General features: G+C 32.1%; 2 protein-coding genes across 5 annotated transcripts in view; one reads left to right on the top strand and one right to left on the bottom strand.

Moving 5' to 3' along the window:
• Positions 1 to 741: 741 nt before the first annotated feature.
• The window catches only part of LOC129942280 (uncharacterized), a 340,223-nt gene continuing 319,850 nt past the window's right edge, over positions 742 to 21,114 (bottom strand). The window contains exons 7-8 of the mRNA XM_056051178.1: positions 6,083 to 6,292; positions 742 to 6,013 (exon numbers count right to left, since the gene is read on the bottom strand). Of these exons, the coding sequence (XP_055907153.1) occupies positions 5,119 to 6,013; positions 6,083 to 6,292 (1,105 nt within the window). The 3' untranslated portion in view covers positions 742 to 5,118. The remainder of the gene's footprint in view (positions 6,014 to 6,082; positions 6,293 to 21,114) is intronic.
• LOC129942359 (histone-arginine methyltransferase CARMER) lies at positions 10,593 to 19,906 on the top strand. Of its 4 annotated transcripts, none has more exons than XM_056051447.1 (7): positions 10,594 to 11,102; positions 11,167 to 11,565; positions 17,200 to 17,328; positions 17,389 to 17,591; positions 17,765 to 18,323; positions 18,733 to 19,146; positions 19,220 to 19,906. In XM_056051447.1, the coding sequence occupies exons 2-7, from the start codon at positions 11,415 to 11,417 to the stop codon at positions 19,306 to 19,308; spliced, it is 1,545 nt and encodes a 514-aa protein (XP_055907422.1). In that variant the 5' UTR covers positions 10,594 to 11,102; positions 11,167 to 11,414; the 3' UTR covers positions 19,309 to 19,906. The 4 variants fall into 4 exon arrangements, with proteins under 4 accessions (XP_055907486.1, XP_055907422.1, XP_055907338.1 ...); XM_056051363.1 differs by having other exon boundaries at positions 10,594 to 11,107; XM_056051511.1 differs by having other exon boundaries at positions 10,593 to 11,565; positions 18,733 to 19,143.

Here is a 21,114-nt window from a genome sequence, read left to right as displayed (position 1 = left end):
AAATAAACGAATAATTGAAAATTGAAGTTGAAGTGTGAGATACTTTTGTCTGTCTATGTTGTCTGGTATTATAGTTTTCCATATTTTGTTTTATTTTGAAATATAACGGTTAAGTTTAAGAACTATGTATTAAGATATTAATTGTTTTGAGAATTCTGCAATATTTTATATACACATGCAATATTTAAACTTTTATTTTACTATTTTTATCTTTTTAGATCAAAGCATCAATAATGTAGATGTAAATATCTTATTTTATGTTCGTTATTCTGTCTTTTATATAGTTTTTTTTTTTTTTTTTGTTTGTTTGTTTTAAATTCAATATTTAGTTTTGAACTCTTATCTTAAAAACTGTTTAGAATGTGTATACATAAATTTATTACGTATATTTTATATATATGTATATAGATATTTATAATAATAGATTTTTGCTATTACATTACAGTATATTTTGTGCTTTTGAAACTTTGATTTTATTTTTAAACATTTCTATTTAATTTTTCTTAAATTGTTTTGTTTGCTGTTTGAATTACTTGTAGTTCAATTAGAAAAATATATAATATATTTATATATATGGATTGGTGACTTTTATTTCCTTATTTTTGTTTTGAATATATTTTTCACAAAATAATTTCTGTTGTTTTTGTTTTTAGCTTTTAGAGTGGGTTGAAAGAAAATCTTTGGCTTTATTCAGTTTTTAATTTTTGTTTGTTTGTAATAATTATTATTTTATTCAAAAACTTTTTCTATTCTCTGTCCAGTTTTGTTTGTATGTATGTATATATCTATATTAACTATTTTCATTAAATAATTTCTGTCGAAAACCATTAATCTTTTTGTATTTGTTTCTCTCTGTAGGTTTTAATGTGTATGAATATGAGATATAAATATGAATATCTATCAAAAAACATTCAGGAATCATTGTTCACACTTAGGACCATTTCTTTGCATTTTCAAAAAATTTAAAACTAAAATTAAACAAAAACTGTAGCTGTTAATATTAATGAGGCATATTTATAACATTGAAATATTGTAATTATAATAATTTAGAAGATGACTTCTTGAACAAAATACTTTTAATATGTATGTAAAATATTTTATTAATTTTATGAAACAAATAAAGTTAAAATAAAATGGATTCTGTTGTCATACTTCATATGTGTGTTCTTTTTGCACCAAAGGCCCACGTTTCAAAATTAAATTTAGTTAGTTAGTCAATACAAAATTAAACTCTGAAGTGAATGTTTTGAAATTTATAGCCTATTCTTTCAATATAGTAAAACTGATGCTGATATTTTCTGACGCAAAATTTATTTGTAAAATTTGACTTTATTAACGCGTTTCCTCATTCAAGAGTACTACCTCCAATTCGTCAACTTCGAGCTTACCTTTCAAAGAGCCAATAACAAAGCATCTTATAGCTCCCAAAAACCATCCGATTTACAATATTTTATTCCTTAATTTGTATACAATTTCGGATGAGTGAGGTTTTGAAAGAAAAATATCCCGAAACTACTGTGAGTTTTTGAAAATAACTATAAAAACAATTGTGTTCTTTAGCTATCAAATATTGATTTTACTCACCTTCGAAAAGTATTTAAGTAGAGCCTCTTTTTGTTATCATTTACCATTGTATATTTTTAGAAATAAACAATTGAACAATGAAAACAATTAAAAGTGCCATTAGTTCTTTTATTACTACACTTGGGATTTAAACGAATCAGTGAAAAATCTTTATTTTTTAAGAAAAACATTTCTAGGCCATACTCAAAGAATAAGGTTTACTCAATTTAAAAAAATGTATTGAATAAACACATAATTCCTTTAAATAAATAAATTGGATGGCGATACAGTCCGCTGAGAACAAAGCCTAGTGACTTACAACTCTTAACCATTCCTGTGTGCGAGTAATGTTGTCAGGAATGGAGGGGACCTACAGTTTATATGCCGAATCCGAACGGCTAATTTGAAAAAGCACTTTTTCATGTCAAGAATTACACTTGGAGAATTTGTCAATTCCTCGCAAGAGGCAGTACCCGTGAAAATACTTTAAATGGCATAGGCAGAGATCGAACCCAAGACCTCTGGCATGACAGTCCAACGCACTAACCATCATGCCAAGGTACTACACAATTCCTTTATTTATAATAAACTTTCAGGGACCGTGAACTCTATTCGAGACATAAAACTTAAACAAATTCTTAGTTTTGAATAAAACAATTTTTAATTTTCCAACCGGAAACTTTTGAAAAAAATGTGCAATTTATCCAACAGCATTTTTAAAAATGTTTGTATGCTTCAGAAAATAGAAACTTCACATGCATCTTAAAGTCTGTTGTCACTCAGTTTTGAAAATTAGCTTTTTTCAGGTAAATTTTAAAACTTCTTTAAGAAAAATCACCACACACGATGAAAAATTCAAAAAGTCATATTTACATAAAAGTGAAAAAAAAATTAAATAAAATAAAAATAAACAAAAATAAATGTTGGCCTGTAAACGTCCTCTGAGTGGACTTGAATCTTTATTAAATATTTTACACACATTGGAAATTTTTGTTCAATATTGAAGGCAGTTAAAAAGATATAGCTTCCTTAGCTCAAAAAAAATACAAAAAACAAATTATATAACGTACCTATACAAAAAAGTAATTTAAAAAAAATATTTATATTTGTTTATGCACAAACATTATAAAATTGAAGAGAAAATTGAATTGTCAAAAATATAATATTACAAAAATGATAATGACATTTTTTTTTAATAATTTCAAAATATATTAAATTATTGTAAATATGCCTCAAGATAATATCTAATATTTATATAAAAACAAAACAGAGCGCATAAACTTAGAATGTATTTTAAATAAAAGTTTTTTGTTTTGTTTTATTTTTTCAAAATTTTAAACTTAACAGCAAAACAAAATTAATAATCACATACAATTTTGTGAAAGTGGAAGACAATTATTATATAATACACATTTAAAAAAATCAATAATGTTTTTCATTGCACAAAATTATTATTGCTATGTTTCCCAGCATTCGATGCAATTCAAATATTTTTATAAACTTACTTATCCCTTTTACAGAATAATTTAAGAAGCTCATTTTGTTTGTTTTAATAATTGTTTTGAGAAAACTGCAAAGCTGGAGGTAGCACTTCTTGAAAATGTCAACTTATTAAACCTCAAAGTTGCATGCAACTTACAATGACAGCGCTGCAAGTAAGAATGACACATAAACAACTATGGAGTAGCTCTATAATTCTTACAACTTTAATGTCAATTTTTAAAGCGACATCTTTTGGGAAGATTTGTAGTACATATGTCATTTTGTTGTTAGTATCATGTTTTTCTGTCAACATTTCTGAAGATAAAAAACTTTTTCTGAGAAAACAATGAGTTTTTTGTTTTTTGATTTTTGCTTTTTGTTGTTGTTTAAAACATTTTCTAGGTTAGCAAATAAATATTAAAATTGAAAAAAGAAAAATATATAAATGAGATCAAACTCGTATGTAAAACGCTCGTTTGTTTTGCTAATAATACTAATTGGTGGGTTTCTTTTTGTTTTATTTGTATATTTATTCTTCAGAGTTTTTTGTTGTTAAAATTTCTATTTCGTGTAACAAAAATTAAAAATTGTTTTATAAGAACTCATTATTTTGTATGTACATACTTAATAGTTAATTGTTACTATAGAGAAAAGTTGTACTTCATGTTTATGGCTCTGTTTTATCTTTATATTTGTAGATATACATTTTACCCTTTTAAAGATTTATTCTTTACTGTACATAAAATCAAAAACTGATATACCGAAATATGTATTAATAATAAATTTCAAACAATTTTTATTCTCTTAACTGTATGTAGTTTATATAGATATATATTTTTGTTTGTTTTTTTTTTATATATAATTGTATATAAAGTATTTTATGTTTTATATTTTGTAAATTAATCAAAAATATTTTGTTTTAATTTTTATATTGCAGGCTATTTTTTGTTAGTTGTTAGTTATTTCAAATTATTAAAAACTTTAGTAGCCGGTCAATTGCTTAGGTGTTTTGTTGTTTTTGTTAATAAATTTAAATTTTCAACACAGATTTTTAACAGAAATGATTTTGTATAATAAAGAGATACGAACAAAATAAGATTTTTATACTCTTCAAAGAACGTTACTTTGTTTAGTTTTTGTCTATTTTTTTTAATTGTATTTATTTATTTGTTTGTTTGTTTTTTTTTAACTTTTTCATTTTTTTATTTTATATGTATGTGTATATTTAAATATTTTGTTTAAATCTTTTTTTCTGTTACCTTTTTATCTATTCAGAGGTACTCACGTGTATATTTAAAACTAAGAAAAGTATGTTTTTTTATATTTATTTATGTTATTTTTGTTTTGTTTAACTTAATCAAAAAATTATCTATATAATGCACGAAAGAGTACACATAATAAAATAATAATAATAATAATAAAAACAGTGCAAAAAAATTTGTCTAAAGTCTTAAAAACTAAAAAATATGATAAAACAAAAAAGTAATAATAAATATATAATATATTTCAAGAAGAGGAGAGGTATATTAATTGATACGCCAACTACCGTTCGTCGCTATGATAGTTTATATATCAATTAATTAAAAAAAAAAAAACAAAAGAAAGAACAAAAATTAAACTAAAAACATGATAATTAAAAAATTAAATACATTAATTGATTTAATTTAACAGTGAATTATTGTAGAACTTAACTGCGCCATCTGTTTGCGGCGGCGGGGACTCTGTTTGATTTTGATTCATATTCATATTCATCATATTACCGTTATTACCGATATTTGAATTGTTGTTAATATTATTCACAATCGCCAGTGTTGGAGTAGTAGGTATGTTTGTTTTCTGCACCGTTGTTGTTGATGATGGATGATGGACAATGACGGATGTTGCCACCGCTGTTGCCAAACATATTGTCGCAGTTTTTTTAGTTTTGTTGTTAATTCTCTTGGTGGTATTGGTGTTGGTGTTGTTATTGGTGTTGGTGTTGCTATTGGTGTTATTGCTACTGCTGCCACAACTACTACTTATATTGTTCTTTTTTTGTCCCGGAACTTTTGTCACTGACGATTTAGGCCGCCTTCAGTCGCCAAATCTACTGCAAGCCTTTTTCCATTTGCATTGGGTGCACCATTGTTCGCGACGCTCCATGCCGTACACCTTGCGACATTTTTTATTTTCACCACGAGTTCTGCGATTTGGTGAGTTTGGTGTACCTTTAGATTTTGATTGGATGTTAGGGGATTGTAATCGATGGGTCGTTGTTACTGTGGCAGTTATTGTGGCCGGCGAGGAGGAAGTCTGCATTCGGTGATTATGGTGATGTTGCTGTTGTTGTTGGTGATTGTGGTGTTGGTGTTGCTGTTGGTGTTGCTGATTGTTACCGGTGTGGTGAATATTAGGGCTAAGAGTCACCGTTGTTGAGTTTGGTATACTGTGTTGCATCAGTTGGTGATAATGTGGCTGTTGTTGGTGATGTTGTTGTTGTTGTTGCTGCTGGTTTGGCTGATGTGATGAAACAGATGATGATTGATGGTGATTTATCGTCTGATGTGGCATTTGATGGTTTATATGGCTACTAGTGCTATTTGGGCTACCAGCACTACTACAACTGCTACTGCTACTGCTGCTGCTGTAGTTGTGATGATGATGATGAACATAAGTTGGTGATGGATATGGTGCAACCGATGTGGACGGACGTGGTGACCAACGTGGGTGTTTTATTGGTGATACCGGACTCTGTTGTTGTTGTTGATTTTGTTGTTGTTGTTGCTGTTGTTGCTGTGGCTGCTGTGGATGATGTTGCTGTTGTGCTGGCACTGGCGATGGCCATGTATAATTGTGATGGGCTAATGGAGACGATGGAATACTTATTGTGTTTGAAGTATTATATTGATTTTGTTGGTTGTTGTTAGCGCCATTGTTACTGATGTGTATATATTTTGAATTGACCAAATGAGGTTGTGCTAATCCTTGCCTAAATTTAATATTTTTTATTAATAACATTAAAAATTAGATAGGGAGGATAAAATATTTCAAAACATACTTGAAACTCCCAACAATTTGTCTTTGGTATTCGGGATCTTCGTGTGGTGGACGTGCCATATCGCGATGGCTGAGTGTTGGCGGTGATGGCGGACTGGGTGCTTTTCCCTCATCATCTTCGTCTTCAATTTCTGTATAGTAAAATTCTTCTTCGTGATCACTATCAGAGAATGAACCATCATCTTCGACAGACCGTCGAGCTTTTTTAGGGCTAAAAAGATTTACAAAATAAAACTTATTATTACATTTCTCGTAAATACAGGTTATGCAAATTATAAATGAAAATGGGTCTATATAATTCAGGAGTTGAATTCACTAACAAGTTGATTAGACAAAGAGGGCAGTCTTAAGGCCAATATGTATTCTGTAGTTTATAAGATGAAATTTGTTTGCATTTTTTATTGCTTAAGACTTCAGATTGGCAATTCCCGGTAAGTTTAATATTTGTTGCAAATAGGCATTGAAAAGCTAGAGTATGTCAAGAATATCTCTGAGTAGAGTTAGTGATGTGTCGACTCGGTTGGATATTTTTTTTTAACTCGAGTAAGATTTTACCTGAACTGAAAAACAACTCATCTTGAACTGAACGACTTGAATTGGTTTGAATTTTGTTTCGTTTGTAAATTCGAATTAGATTTTAACTAAAAAGTAATACAATTTGGTTTGGTTTGTAAAGAAAATTACTAATAGTATTCAGTTGAATCATTTCGATTTTGGTCTTGGCGAACTATCATCGACTTTCTGATGATATTTCGAGCTCTGAGTGAAAAAAAAAGAAACACCACCTGAGCGTAGTACCCGTGGAGTAATGGTCAGTGCATAGTCAGACAGTCTTGGGTTGAATTCCTTCCTGTACCATTTAAGATTTTTTCACTGGTGCTGAGGAATTGACAAATCCTTCAAGAGTAATTCTTGTCATGAAAAGTGGTTCAGCAAACTAGCCGTTTGAATTCGGCTTGAAACAGTTTGTCTTCTCCATCTCTGACAACATTACTAGCACACATTAATGGCTTCTCAGCCAGTTGTAAGACGCTGGGCTCTAGTTATCAACGAGATTTTGCACCACCTAATTTGTTTATTTACTGAGCTAAGAAGGAAAAACATATATTTTTTGAAAGCTCAGTTCACTGCTTTGAACTTAAAGCTATCCACAGTACAGTAGAAATTAGCATGAATAACAAATACAACAGAAGAATTAAGTGAAGAATTGCTGCGTATAGAGAGATTTGACTTTTATTAGAGTATCCAAATTAATTTTTGATTTTTTATTTTTAGACGTAAGTACCCTTGATGTCTCCTTGAGGATAGATTTTAATGAAATCTGATATTTTGACTGAATTTCTTGATAATTTAATTATTTTTCTATCTTACTAATGAGCTGACGACTCAACTTTGATTTATCCTTTTTTTGTAATGGCATGTTTGAAATGTGTGTATAGACCTACAAAATTTGTATGGCTACTGCGTATAAACTTACTACCTTTCCCAATAAAACCTTTAAATAACTATCTTGGGAATTCTTCAAAAAACGAATTTGTTTAATTATACCGATGTAGACATAAGCCATAACATGTGTTTGTTATTGTGAAATAAGTTAATGTCAACAAATATAGCGGCATCTGACCATAATCTACGAACGAACCCCTTTCCTCCATTCGGATACAATTCACAAAATGTAAAAGATGTAAATAAATTAAAAATTAATTATTCCTGATATTTTCATAACATTTCCTCTTTAAAATTGTCCATTCTTCTTAACTTAAAATTAGTTTTGCTCTGAATCACGCCAACCTTTCTACAATTTTTGTAACAAATTATTCGGACCGACTTTCATTTAGAGTTAGGTAGGGGTTTATATAGAACATGTTTAAAATATTAAGGCAATGAAACACCGTTAAGTGATAAAAAAAACATTTACCTTTTCAGACTTAACCCTACTTCTTTTGTATTTTATTTTGAGCCACTCTACACGCCTAAAACACGGCATACTATCAGCTAGATACTTTTTGCATTTGAACAGGAAAATACATAAAATCTCTGTTTTGTATTTTTTGTTCTACTTAAAAACCGCCTGTCTTGAATTCAATAAAATCAAAAACAAAAATACAAATATGGCAACACTGAAACAAGAAACGGCAGAAATGTCAAAATAATCCATTTTTAAGTGTGTTTTATGTGAAAAAGTGAAAACATCATGGCTAAATCACAAACACGCTTCAGCTTCGGCTTCGTCTGCGTTACGGTGGGCTTGCTTCGGGGTTGCTTTGAATGACATTTCTATTATTTCATCCCTCCAAAGAGCAAATATTTTGTTTGTTGACATTTTTTTACAGCTGTTGAGCTGTCAGACAAAGCAAATGTTCAGCCATCATGGCTGAAACACAAACACGCTTCAGCTTCGGCTTCGCCTGACGTTTACGAGTTCAACCATAGGAATTCAATGCAAGCTATCACAATGGAGCTTCGACCTAACGTTTCGTTTGACAATCGTAAGAAAAAGAACGTAATGTAACGTAATGTGACTCCAAACGGAAGCTCTAGTTCAATTATCTGAACATTTACTTTGTCTGACAGCTCATCAGCTGTAAAAAAATGTCAACAAGCAAAATATTTGCTCTTTGGAGGGATGAAATAATACAAATGTCATTCAAAGCAACCTCGAAGCAGGCCTAACGTAACGCAGACGAAGCCGAAGGTGAAGCGTGTATGTGTTTCAGCCATGAACTAGAGCTTCTGTTTGGAGTCACATTACGTTACATTACGTACTATTCCTTACGATTGTCAAACGAAACGTGAAGTCGAAGATCCATTGTGATAGCATGCATTGAATTACTATGGCTGAACTCGTAAACGTCAGGCGAAGCCGAAGCTGAAGCGTGTTTGTATTTCAGTCATCAATTCTTTTAAGGTAATTTTCGATCACTTTTCATAACTTGACAAATTTTGGTTTTTAAGTGCTCAAGAGTTAAAGGTTTGTCTGCATAAACACGGTCTTTCGCGTATTTATCACCGGTGATAAATCGCATAATTTTGGTGGCCAGTTGATATCTCCACGACGAGAAATTACGCGAACAGGAAATGTCTCTTGCCAATAACGCCATACTGCTCGAGTTGTGTGCAATTCATAGTTACTGAAATAAGCACAGCTTAGAACTTCACTAAGTAAATTCTTTACTTGTGAGCGAACGCAAGAAGCTTCTGTTGACTTCCTTCCCAAGATTGGGTTCGAGGCTGATTTACTGATATAAATTATAAAAAATCCATAAAAATCAGTAAATATACAAATCGAATGGCTATTGTCATCGGTATTTTATATAAGATAAAATAAGTCTGGAGTGGAAGTAAAAATCACTTTGTAATGATATAATTGTAGATAAAGCTCGGTAGATTTGTGCCACATGAAGCCGGGTGGCCACCTCTAGGCTTATCTTACCTAGATAGCTACACATCGAAGACCTAAATTAACATACCAATGAAGATGTGGTACCATGGGATATGTTGCAGCCCCATGGTTAATTCCATGAACATATGGATATGGGATGACCTCCTTGTGAGAGTATCGTGATGGCTGTGGTTTATCCTATTTGCATAGGGTACCTATTGGTTTTTCATTGTTTATCCAGAAAAATCAATTCTTAGATAGGCAAAGCCAAGACCAATGGTTAACAAATTGGTCCATTTGTTAAGTCTTGGCAGCTTTGAAAGAGAACAAACTAATGCAATGGGCAGCAAGTTTAAAAGCTTGTCATCAAATTAAGGCTCAACGCCAGGTGTTGATGTTGCGAATGATTATCTTAAACTGTCCTGACAAATTCGGGTTTTCTTTCACTTACAGCATCGATATTCTTACAATATCTGTAACCAATCCAGTCTCTTCAAATTTCTACACAATTTTGCCAATCAATTGCGTAGTTTATGTAAACCATAATCTCCTCTTAAAGCACGATATGTGGCTGTGCCAGAATCACCATTTTTGTGGTAGGTTTTAAATATTTGTATGCGTTTTTGTAAATGTCAGACATTCAACTGATGTCGAATTCCAGCCCTACTTTTTTGAAAACCAAAATAAATAACCCCCTATATAAGGAATAAAAAAAAAACAAGGCTAATATCAAATTATTTCCATTAATAAACAAACATCCAAATATAATGTATATCTTATGTTACATAATCCCAATCAATAAAAAGAAAAACAAATTTCCCACAATTTAACCCTCATTACCATCCCTGTTATCTTTCTATTCACACTCTCCGTCCTCTATTACAATTTTATACCTTCCATGCGCCGAGAGACAAACCAGCAAAAATAGAATCACCCTCGTTGCTATACATGTTCTTGCTCTCTTTCGCGAAAATACTACAAAATCATAACACACTACACATTTGTCTCTCTCCCACCCATAACATCCAAAGGCAAAATAGAAATTCGCAAATCCCATTCGAAAGAGATAACTATTGAGCAAAAATAAAGCAAGATCCAAGTGTTAGACCAGAAAAACTAATTATCATATCATTTATCAACTCGAACTTGGCAGCCAGAGCCAGCAGCACGACACCACAAAATTCGTCTCGTTGTCGCTTTCGCTTTTTCGCTATTCGATTCGTGCGTGTGTTGTTTTCTACTCGCTGTCAAAAAATACAATAAATTTTACAAAAGGAAACCAAAATCAATTAAAGTTTACTTTAAATTCTTGCATAAATAAAATAACTTCAAAGTGAAGTGAATTACATACGAGATACGAAAACATACGAATTCGAATACATAGCAAATTTGCCATTTTTCTTTGTCGCAAAAACGAAGAAGAAGAACAAAAAGAAAGAGAAAGAAAAAGAAGCGAAATACCAAAAACCAGGGAGCAGGGAAAAATAATCAAGAACAAAATTTCCGATTACGATTCCGAGGAAAGGAAAAACGTGCTGTGGTGTGGTGCGAGACAACAAAAACCAGTCGTAGTCTTCTCTTCTCTTGTCTCGTCGACTTGTCGACTCGTCGTTGTCTTCAAGACTCTTGGACTTCCCTCGTATTGTATTTTTATTTTGTTCATATTAAAAAATTCCAATCCAATTCCTTTGATTATTTAATAGTTTTGTTGGTTTAAATAATTAAATCGCGTTCTTCCTGTAATCCTTGTGTGACAACAAAGAAGAAAGCTTAAATTGACGACATTACGACAATTCGCTTAAATTTAGACGAAGCTTCTTCTCGCTAACGCTGATACATTTATTTGATCTGCATCTGGAACTGGAAGAGTAACCAATTAGACCAGAACAAGGCAAACTTTCGACCAACAAAAAAAGACGACGAAAGAACCCAAATCGAAATCCTGAGAATAATGGCGGTGTCCATGGACAGAACGTTTCGGGGAGTAAATATTTACGAGCTCACAAATGAAACAAAGCTGGAATTTAGCAATAAATACAACGGAAGCTGCACATTAATCTGCAACTATGATCCGCAGGGCATCACGATAAGGGTCGTCTTAGGTAAGTTTTTATTATTTTATTTTTCTTCTTCCCAACTTCAAAAACCACCAACAAACAACAACAACAACCAACGACGACGACGACAAAGGAAATAAACTATTCTCATTTGGGGTGGTTTTCCCTTTATCTAGTTTCTTCAGAAGCACCCGTGACCAGAAGACTTAAAAATAGGCATAGCAGCAGCTGCTGCTTTCGCCGCCGTCGCCGTCACCGCCGCCGCCTTGCATTGCCGCTACGGCAACCGATGTGGCTTGATATTGACAAAAAAAGAAAAACATTTCAAATGAGGGCAGTTAATTATGATTTAGAAATACTCCATAAAACCGAAAATAAGCTCAAGGATGTATTATTATCCTTTAAATGTGAATATGAAGCTTTTCTAAGAATGTTAAATAATTTATACCAATAAGAGCCCCAAAAAAAGAGACTCTAATAAAGGTTCGACACGATTCTAGGTCCGAGGGGAAGGAAAGCAGAGCAGTTTGTGTTACGTTTGTGTTTCTTATTGATTTGTGTTCCTTAAGTCTGTCGTCCTTCTATGCTGCTACTGCAGCGCATTTTATATTAGGTAGGTATAACCCTGAGCTGAGATGATGCTTCTTGTTTCAGTTTTAATTTAACCATAACCCGGAAAATCGATTTTTAGCATACACACGACTTAGTTGCAGTGGATTTTCTCATTTTTATATCTTCCTTCTTTATTTTATTTTATTTTTTTTATAAATGTAGGAGGATATTTTGTTTGTTGTTGGTTGGTTCGAAGTTATTTTGATGGCCTTCTGTGGGTTTGTAACATGAGGATTTAAATACCATAGACCTTGAGTGATGTATGTACATGCATAATATGTACCTACCTACTTTAGAAATTGCTTATTTTTCATTCCTTTATAACTAGGAATAGGTAATGATATTTTTTTTTTCTTTTTTAAATGAAGGTTGAAGGCGGCAAAGGCTTGTTTTGTGGTGTGTTTACGTGAGAAAGTTTATTTTTATTATTTTGTTTGCGGATTCTACTTTGTTTTTGTTTTTTTTTCTTCTTGTTAGAGCTTGAATTGGTTAGCAAAAATAATTAAAGCACTTGTAAGGATTTATGTAGGTATTTTTTTCAATCTTCTTTTGTTACAATTTTCTCATTGCAACGATGAGCTGGTTTATCGTTGTTGTTTTATTTTCTTCTTCTGATTAAACAATAAACACAAAGGTGTAAAGTGTAGGGGAAAAAAGAAGCACCTGTGGTCAGAAATAATGATGAGTTGATCGTGTAAGGAAGGGTTTGTCTTTGTAGAATTCTTTGTACCTATATATTTAGATTTAAAACTTGAGTTTAATTTAAAGAAGGATTATTAAACCGGAATCTCTAATATTAACTTTAACTAATTATAAAAAAGTAAATACCAGCAATAGTATCTATCGCCAACTCTACACAGCCATCTCACACGAATTTAAATCGTATAGATGGAAATCTATATTTACCGGAAAACACTGTTGGCATATCCGTACTTAACGCCATAAAAAACCCTCACAACAATGCTGAACTCATATCAGAAATTACCAAACAATATCAAGTTAATGTGGACCCCTGGACCTGTAGGAACCGTACGCTGACAGTGCAGCTAACTCAGCCAATAATCCTCCTGTATATAGCTTTAATATCCACACCAAACAAGAACTGCTAAAAATCATTCAAAAAGAGTCCAAATCAGTCATAACCCACGACTGGAGCCTATACCACCATCATTACAAAAAACTCAATCCTAATAACCTAGCCCCCGTATAACCAACAAACGTTTCCAAACACAAAATCTCTAATTTTGTACGACTTCGACTTGGACACACATCAATCTCTCATCAGCATCTCCTCAAAAAAAAATCCGCCACCTCTTTGTACAAACTGCAATACCAGGTTGGACCTGAATCACATCCTAGAACACTGTCCTCTATTGCAACCCTCAAGGATCTGTCCTGGGCCCTATGCTTTTTTTTTTTTAAATCTTTGTGAACTCGCTTTTTGTTCAACCTTTTAAAGGCAGTATAACAGCTTTTGCTGATGATACTGCTTTGTTATTCTTCCAATGATGTAAATTTATGAGCTCGAGATTCTGCGTAAATGGTTTTATATTGATTTATAATTTTTATAAGTGACAAAACAAAATGTCTGGTTTTTAACACAAAGGTAATGTCTGTGAATATATTTCAATAAGTTATCATTCTTCTTTCTGTCTTCGATATCAGCTAAATATTGATTGCCTGCATGATTCCACTACTTCCTATAATGGGAACATCTGACGGTTGTTAATAAAGAGAGTTAAAAGTTTTACCTAGGTAATCCGATAGATTTACAGATGAGTTGGAAAAACCACACATCTATCTTAAAAATGTATCTAAACAAAGTTGTTAGGCAAGTCTACCTATTCAAAAATTGGCATACGATGGTTTATTTAAATCTAAACTTTAATATGGACTTTCTTGTTGGGACGGTAAGCATTTTAACAAAATTAAGCCTTTACTTATTAAGCAAAAATATGCTATCAGAATTATTGCTAGGGTAAATCGTGGAACCCCAAGTTTTGATTTATTCAAGAATCTTAATATACCACTAAAGCATTTATATTTGTTTAAAGAGAGCTGCAAGACTGTATGGATCTCATAGTTTGCGTGTCAACGGCATGAATTTGGTAACTGTACCTTAAATTAAAAAAAGCACACTTTTGTCACTTTTATTAAGTTACTGCACCTCGTTTATTTAATAAGCTGTCTAAAAATATTAGATGCGAGAGAGTCGAACCAACATTCTTAAGAAATATTAAGCTTTTCTATTTTCTTTGAACAACAGTGAAATAGATACATTATTGCATTTAATTATTTGAGAAGATAGAATATCGATAATAATCCCCATCAATTGTTTTTATCATTTATTTTGTAACTTAAGGGTACATACGCCTCTTGCCTCTGGCAACAGGATGTTCCTAACTATTTTATTTGAAGTATGAAAAATGCTATTGTTTATTTAATTTTTGCTTATTAAATTATTGCCTAAAAACTATAAATATTGTTAGCTTTAAGTCTTCATCTTAAATAAAGCCAAAGTACAAAAAAAAATCCCAGCACGAATTTCACTGCTAAGTATAAAGAAAAACTTGAAACAGGGTTATTCTTTATTTGCATTTCATTCCCAGAATTTTTGAGGGTGATAATTTTCTATCAAGCTCTTAGGACGTCAAGTCCTTCTTCAGACCAACAGATTTGCTATGTTTAAAATATCATAAATGTAATCAGCGTCGCGTCGCGCAGATTGTGCATCCATAAATATATTGGATGGCGCAAGAGTCCGTTAAGAACTATGTCCTAGTGACTTACAACTCTCAACCATTCCTGTGCGCTAGTATTGTTGTCAGGAATGGAGGGGACCTAAAGTTTTAAGCCGAATCGGAACGGCAAATTTGAAAAAGCACTTTTCATGACAAGAATAACTCTTGGAGAATTTGTCAATTCCTCGCAAGAGGCAGTACCCGTGAAAAGACTTGAGATGGCATAGGCAGGGATCGAACCCAAGACCTCTGGCATGACAAAATTCTCGTCCCATTGCAAAACTGTCCCTCAATCCTAAGTTATTTGAGTCCATTATTTGTAAAGTCATATCGTTTAATTGTAAGCCTATAATTTGTGACAGTCAACATGGTTTTGTTCAAATAAAGTCAACTGTTACTAATCTCTTTCATTTCAGTTCATTTTTTTTAGATTCGTTTGAAAAACGGAAACAAGTTGACTGTGTCTTCACAGACTTCATTAGTAAGGCCTTTGATAAGTTGTGGCATAAAACATTAACTTCCAAACTTAAATCCCAAGGCTTTCATACAGCGTAGTTTTAAGGAATGAGCGGTCACCATATTTGTATACCAACTCTGGCGTACCACAAGTTAGCCACTTAGGACCTGTACTGTTTATTTTGTACGTTAACGACTTACCTTCTATTATAAAACCCTCATCTGTTTTAATTTACGCTGATGACATGAAAATGTTCAAAGGTATTGACTCACTTGACGACTGTTTACTTCCACAAGATGATCTAAGTAGTTTTCGCGAATGGTGTTTTATAAATAAGCTTTTACTTAACATAGACAAATGTAAATCAATGTGTTTTACACACAAACAAAAGGGTTGGACTTTCAATTATCAATTAGACTCTTCTTATTTGATTAAACTCTACTTTCTCTGACCTAGGAATTATGCTTGACTCAAAATTAACTTTTATAAATCATTATGACTATATTATTAAGAAACTCTGATTTATAAAACGGGTTTCACATGATTTTCGCGGCCTTTATATTCTTAAACTTCTTTATATATCATTTGTAGGACCAATATTGGAATATGGCTGCATAATATGGGCTCTCTTTTATTCAGTCCATATAAACAGAATAGAAGGAGTACAAAGAAGATTCATGCGTTTCTTCGTACATTCATAGGCTCACGCTCATAAATCTTCCAATGATTTCTAAACACAGAGAGTACATTCAGCTATGCTTTATTATAAAATTAATCAATGGGTCAGTCATATCACCATCAATTTTGGAACAATTAAACTTTATTTATAGCCGTTCAAATATTAGAAGAAAAGTACCATTACGTCCTATATCAAGCGGGTCGAACTATGGTAAAAACAGTCCCCTCAACCAATTGATTTCAGTTTACAACAAGTATTACTTTTTCGTATATTCCATTGGTGATAATTTTAAAAGTAAGACATTTAAAGTAAATTTTTGTCAATACTTCAGTTTAGCATTTTTTGCAAATTGCTTAAAAATTGAAAATCTATTAATCTAAGAATAAATGTAATATAAGTCTTAAGTTCTAAAGTAAGTTTGTTTAACGAGTTCAAGAAATAAATGTTGAGTATTTTAAAATCTAATTAACCAAAGAATCTGAAAGATTCAAGCGTAAGATTACAATTTGCCTTTACCAGATCGGTAAGAGGATAACAGCTTTTAAAAAAGCACGACAAGAGCAAATAATATCATGGAATGGAAGACTCATTTAAGGTGTTATGAGTGCTTTTCTGTATTTTTTCTAAATTTAATGTTAAGGCCATAAATACTGGAGACTAGATAGTAAATAAAGACTAGTTAATTGAGTCAAGGTGTTTCAATACTCTAAACAAAAAGAATAATGATAAATTCTTTTGAAATTTGTCTGGTAGCTCGCTCAATAAATTAACAATGTGTCCTCTCATGAACTTCATAGAAATCGGAAACTTACGAATTCGAAAAATTGTATCAAGAAATCCATTCGTTATCCAAAATTGTACAAGATTTTTCACTCCGAAAATATTTGGCAATGGTTATTTTCGGGATTCGTAAAAGTTTCTGATTAAGATGGAATTTCTAATAGGACTCAATAACAAGAGCACGGCTATTAAAAATAAGTATTTAGCGAAGATCAAATAACAAAATCAAATTCTTTAAAAAAAATGTACGAGTCCTAATATCACTGTAAAATACATTTCTTTAAGACTGTTGGAACTCAGATTACGTTGAAGAGAAACATGCATTGTCTCACAATAACTTTAAGCTTGATTTTGAATTTGTATAAATTAAACAATTTAAACTAAATACTTGTTCTTTTTCTATTTTTCAGATAATGATCCAAATTTCAGTAAAGAATATCTTATAACATCTGATGTTGATACTGCTCAGTTGGGTCGTCAGACGCATGCTCTTACATTGGACAATGACAATGTTGTATTGAAATTTGCGACAGAAAAAGGTTTTTTTTGAAAATAAATTCAAAATCAATAAATTTTTTATTTTATATTTAATTTTCTAGATCATCTTAAATTTCGTAAAATCATAGACAATGTTAAACGACTCCGCCCCAAATCAGTATTCTCACAACGAACTGAAGAGTCTTCCGCCTCACAGTATTTTCAATTTTATGGTTATTTAAGTCAACAGCAAAACATGATGCAAGACTATGTACGAACGAGCACTTATCAAAAGGCCATCCTAGAGAATTCTATAGATTTTAATGTAAGTTATATAATTTAATAAACACCTCACAAAATAACATTTGTTTTGGGAGAAAGAATGAAATATTCCCAAACCAAAAAGACTAAAAGAGTCTATTTTCAACACAATCAATAAAACAAGTTTAAAGAATTGGTCAAACAATCATCAATAACAAATAACATTTTTTTTTTTAGAATAAAGTTATTTTGGATGTTGGAGCTGGTTCTGGTATCCTATCATTTTTTGCGGTACAAGCTGGTGCAGCTAAAGTTTATGCCATCGAAGCCAGTAATATGGCTCAATATGCCCAACAATTGGTCGAATCGAATAATGTTCAAGATCGAATATTTATAATGCCAGGAAAAATTGAAGAAATCGATTTGCCAGAAAAAGTCGATGTTATTATATCTGAACCAATGGGCTATATGTTATTTAATGAACGTATGCTTGAAACATATTTGCATGCGCGCAAATGGCTTAAACCAAATGGAAAAATGTTCCCTACACACGGTGATTTGCATATAGCACCGTTTAGCGATGAATCTCTATACTCAGAGCAATATAATAAAGCTAATTTTTGGTATCAATCAGCATTCCATGGTGTAGATTTGACTACATTGCATAAAGAGGGTATGAAAGAGTATTTTAGACAGCCAATTGTTGATACATTCGATATTAGAATTTGTATGGCCAAATCTGTGAGACATGTGTGTGATTTTTTGAGAGACAACGAAAAAGATTTACACAATATTGGTAAGTTCTTAGCTTTAATTTAAAATGCTTAAATGTTTGATATATTTATTTAAGTTAAAATATCGATTTTATGAGAGAGAAAGTGTTCATTTGGAAATCCCAAGACATACAAAGTTGCTTCTCAAAGAAAATTTACTTAGTTTGAATGTCATTCAAATGGTGTCAGAAGTTTGTGAAACGAAAAGAAAAGATTTAAAAGGAGATTCCGATAAATCTTTTCTGGCACAAGTTTTGTTGTGGACAAAACTTTATCTTGTTTTATTTGTTTATCTTGTGTTTAATGATGTAAAATGTCACTCTAGCACTTAAATAAATGTATTTGCACATAAGCCTGAATCATAATTTGTTAAAAAATACAACCTAGTGGAAATAAAGAATGTCGATAACTAAAATCAAATTCTAATTACAGATATTCCACTTGAATTTCATATTTTACAAACTGGAATCTGTCATGGTCTGGCATTTTGGTTTGATGTGGAATTTTGCGGTTCAAGTCAGCAAGTTTGGCTTTCGACTTCGCCTACGGCGCCTCTAACTCACTGGTATCAAGTTCGTTGTCTACTGCCAATGCCAATATTTATAAAACGCGGCCAAATGCTAACTGGGAGAGTACTGCTCGAAGCGAATCGTCGACAATCTTACGATGTAACAATTGATTTACACATCGAAGGAACCCTTATATCCTCGAGTAATACACTCGATTTGAAGAATCCCTACTTCAGATACACCGGAGCACCAGTGACAGCTCCACCCGGCACCAGTGCACAATCACCCTCCGAACAATATTGGCAGCATTTAGATACCCAAGGAGTTAGAAATGGTGGTAAAATTTAAACTTAACTTTAACACAATAAAGTTTTATTTTTATTGAAATGTGTCTCTTTTTATTATTTTAGCTGTCAATATGGTGAATGGAATCACAGTTAATGGAATGGGAGAGGCGTCAATGGACATCACGCATGCCATAATGAATCAAACCACCTAAAAAATGAGCAGCAAGAAACAAAAAAAAAAAACAACGTTGAGCATCCAATCCACGTTATACCTACTCGTATATATACATTTATCCTAAAACAAAAACAATATTCAAGTTCTCTTTTTCGTTTATTCGTTTCGAAGTTCAAAGTAGTTTGTAATCACAGTGAGAGAAAGAAAAAGTAGAATTATAACAAAACCAAGATAAAAAGTGAAAAGAGATTCTAAGTTTCACAAAAATATATATTCAAAAATGAAAGAAAAAAACTAAAAGATTTTGAAAAAGCGGTACATATTGTATAAACTAATGTGTCGGCATATTAGACTTAAAACAAAAATTGCTTCTGCACGACTTGTAATTGTGCATTTATTTCCTGAGATTAATTATGATGTTATATTAAAAGAAGATAAAAAAATAGATTTTGTTTATTCTCAAAGCCTCACGAATGTTCGAGGTTATTATTTTTTTCTTTTTTTTTTCTGTAACACAAAGAATAAGAAAAACTGAGTGTTTTCTTTTTAACAAAAACACGATAAATTTAAATGTATTCTACTTTTCTTTTTTGATTAATTTATATCTCCCTCCATCCATGTTGAATGTTTTATTTTTGTTTAATTTTTCTTTTATTTAAAAAATTGATATTATATAAACGCATATGACCTTTTTTGTTTATGAATCATTTATACCACTTAAGTTAAAAGATATAAATACAAGAAAAAACTTAAAAACAAAAATATGTCAATCCAGTTATTTTTAATGTTTATAGTTGAAGTTGGAGCAGAGATTGTTAAAATTACAAGATAAAAAACATTTTTTCAGAAATAAGCTGGTTGAAAAAGTCGAACAATTCTTTTCGTCAGTTTCGACAACGCTGAACCACCGTCAAAGCAGCTTAAAAATGTATTAATCTCATACCAAAACTTAATGGACTTTGGACAAAGGCCAACATGGTTTACAGAGATATAAACAATCTTCCTCACGATATCATTATATTACCGGAAACATAGCTCAACAACTCTATCTCGGACTAGGAGCTTTCTGACTTCTCTTATAAAGTCTTTAGACGTGATCGAGACGAAGTGGGGGGGGGGGGGGAAGGAGAGCACAGATCAGCAATAAAGCGGACGTGGATTCTGTGTTCTGGGGAGGATGAGACAGTAAGCGGTCAAAGACTAAATGGTTTTGGCGTAATGCTAAATAATAAGGTTAAAAAAAGCTTAATTTCCTGGGAACCAGTTTCGGCTAGGATAATGACAGCAAGGTCTAGGTCCAGAATTCGCAAACTCACCAAAATTCAGTGTAACGCTCCGACGACTGAAAAGCTCATTCTACGCTCAACTGAACTCGGTCCACAGCAGAGTTCCAAAGGGTGTCATAACTATCATCATGAGGGACCTCAATGCCAAAGTTGGCTCGGATAACACAGGCCTTAAACGAGTTATGAGTAGACACGGCATACGTCAACGAAATGACAATGGTGATGTGCTTGTCGAATTTTGTAATGCCCGTCAGTTGGTGGTCGATGGAACCCTTTTCCCACATAAGAACTGCCACAAAGTTACCTGGGTATCCCCTGATGGTCGAACAGAAAACCAAATCGACCATTTTATAATACAACAACGATGGAGGACATAACTTTGCGATATGAGGAACGAGAGACGTGCAGATGTAGGAAGCGACCCTCATCTGCTATTAGCGACAATTAGACTGCGAACAGCTGCTATCCGGAGACACGGCAACCAGACAAAAATTTAATACACTCGCTTTTAGTGACACAAATCCTTGTCGTGATTTTGCAAACACTCTTAACAACAA

This window comes from Eupeodes corollae, chromosome 1 (genome assembly GCF_945859685.1).
Source record: "Eupeodes corollae chromosome 1, idEupCoro1.1, whole genome shotgun sequence".
Classification (NCBI taxonomy): domain Eukaryota; kingdom Metazoa; phylum Arthropoda; class Insecta; order Diptera; family Syrphidae; genus Eupeodes; species Eupeodes corollae.
This window is presented reverse-complemented; position numbering and strand designations above follow the sequence as displayed.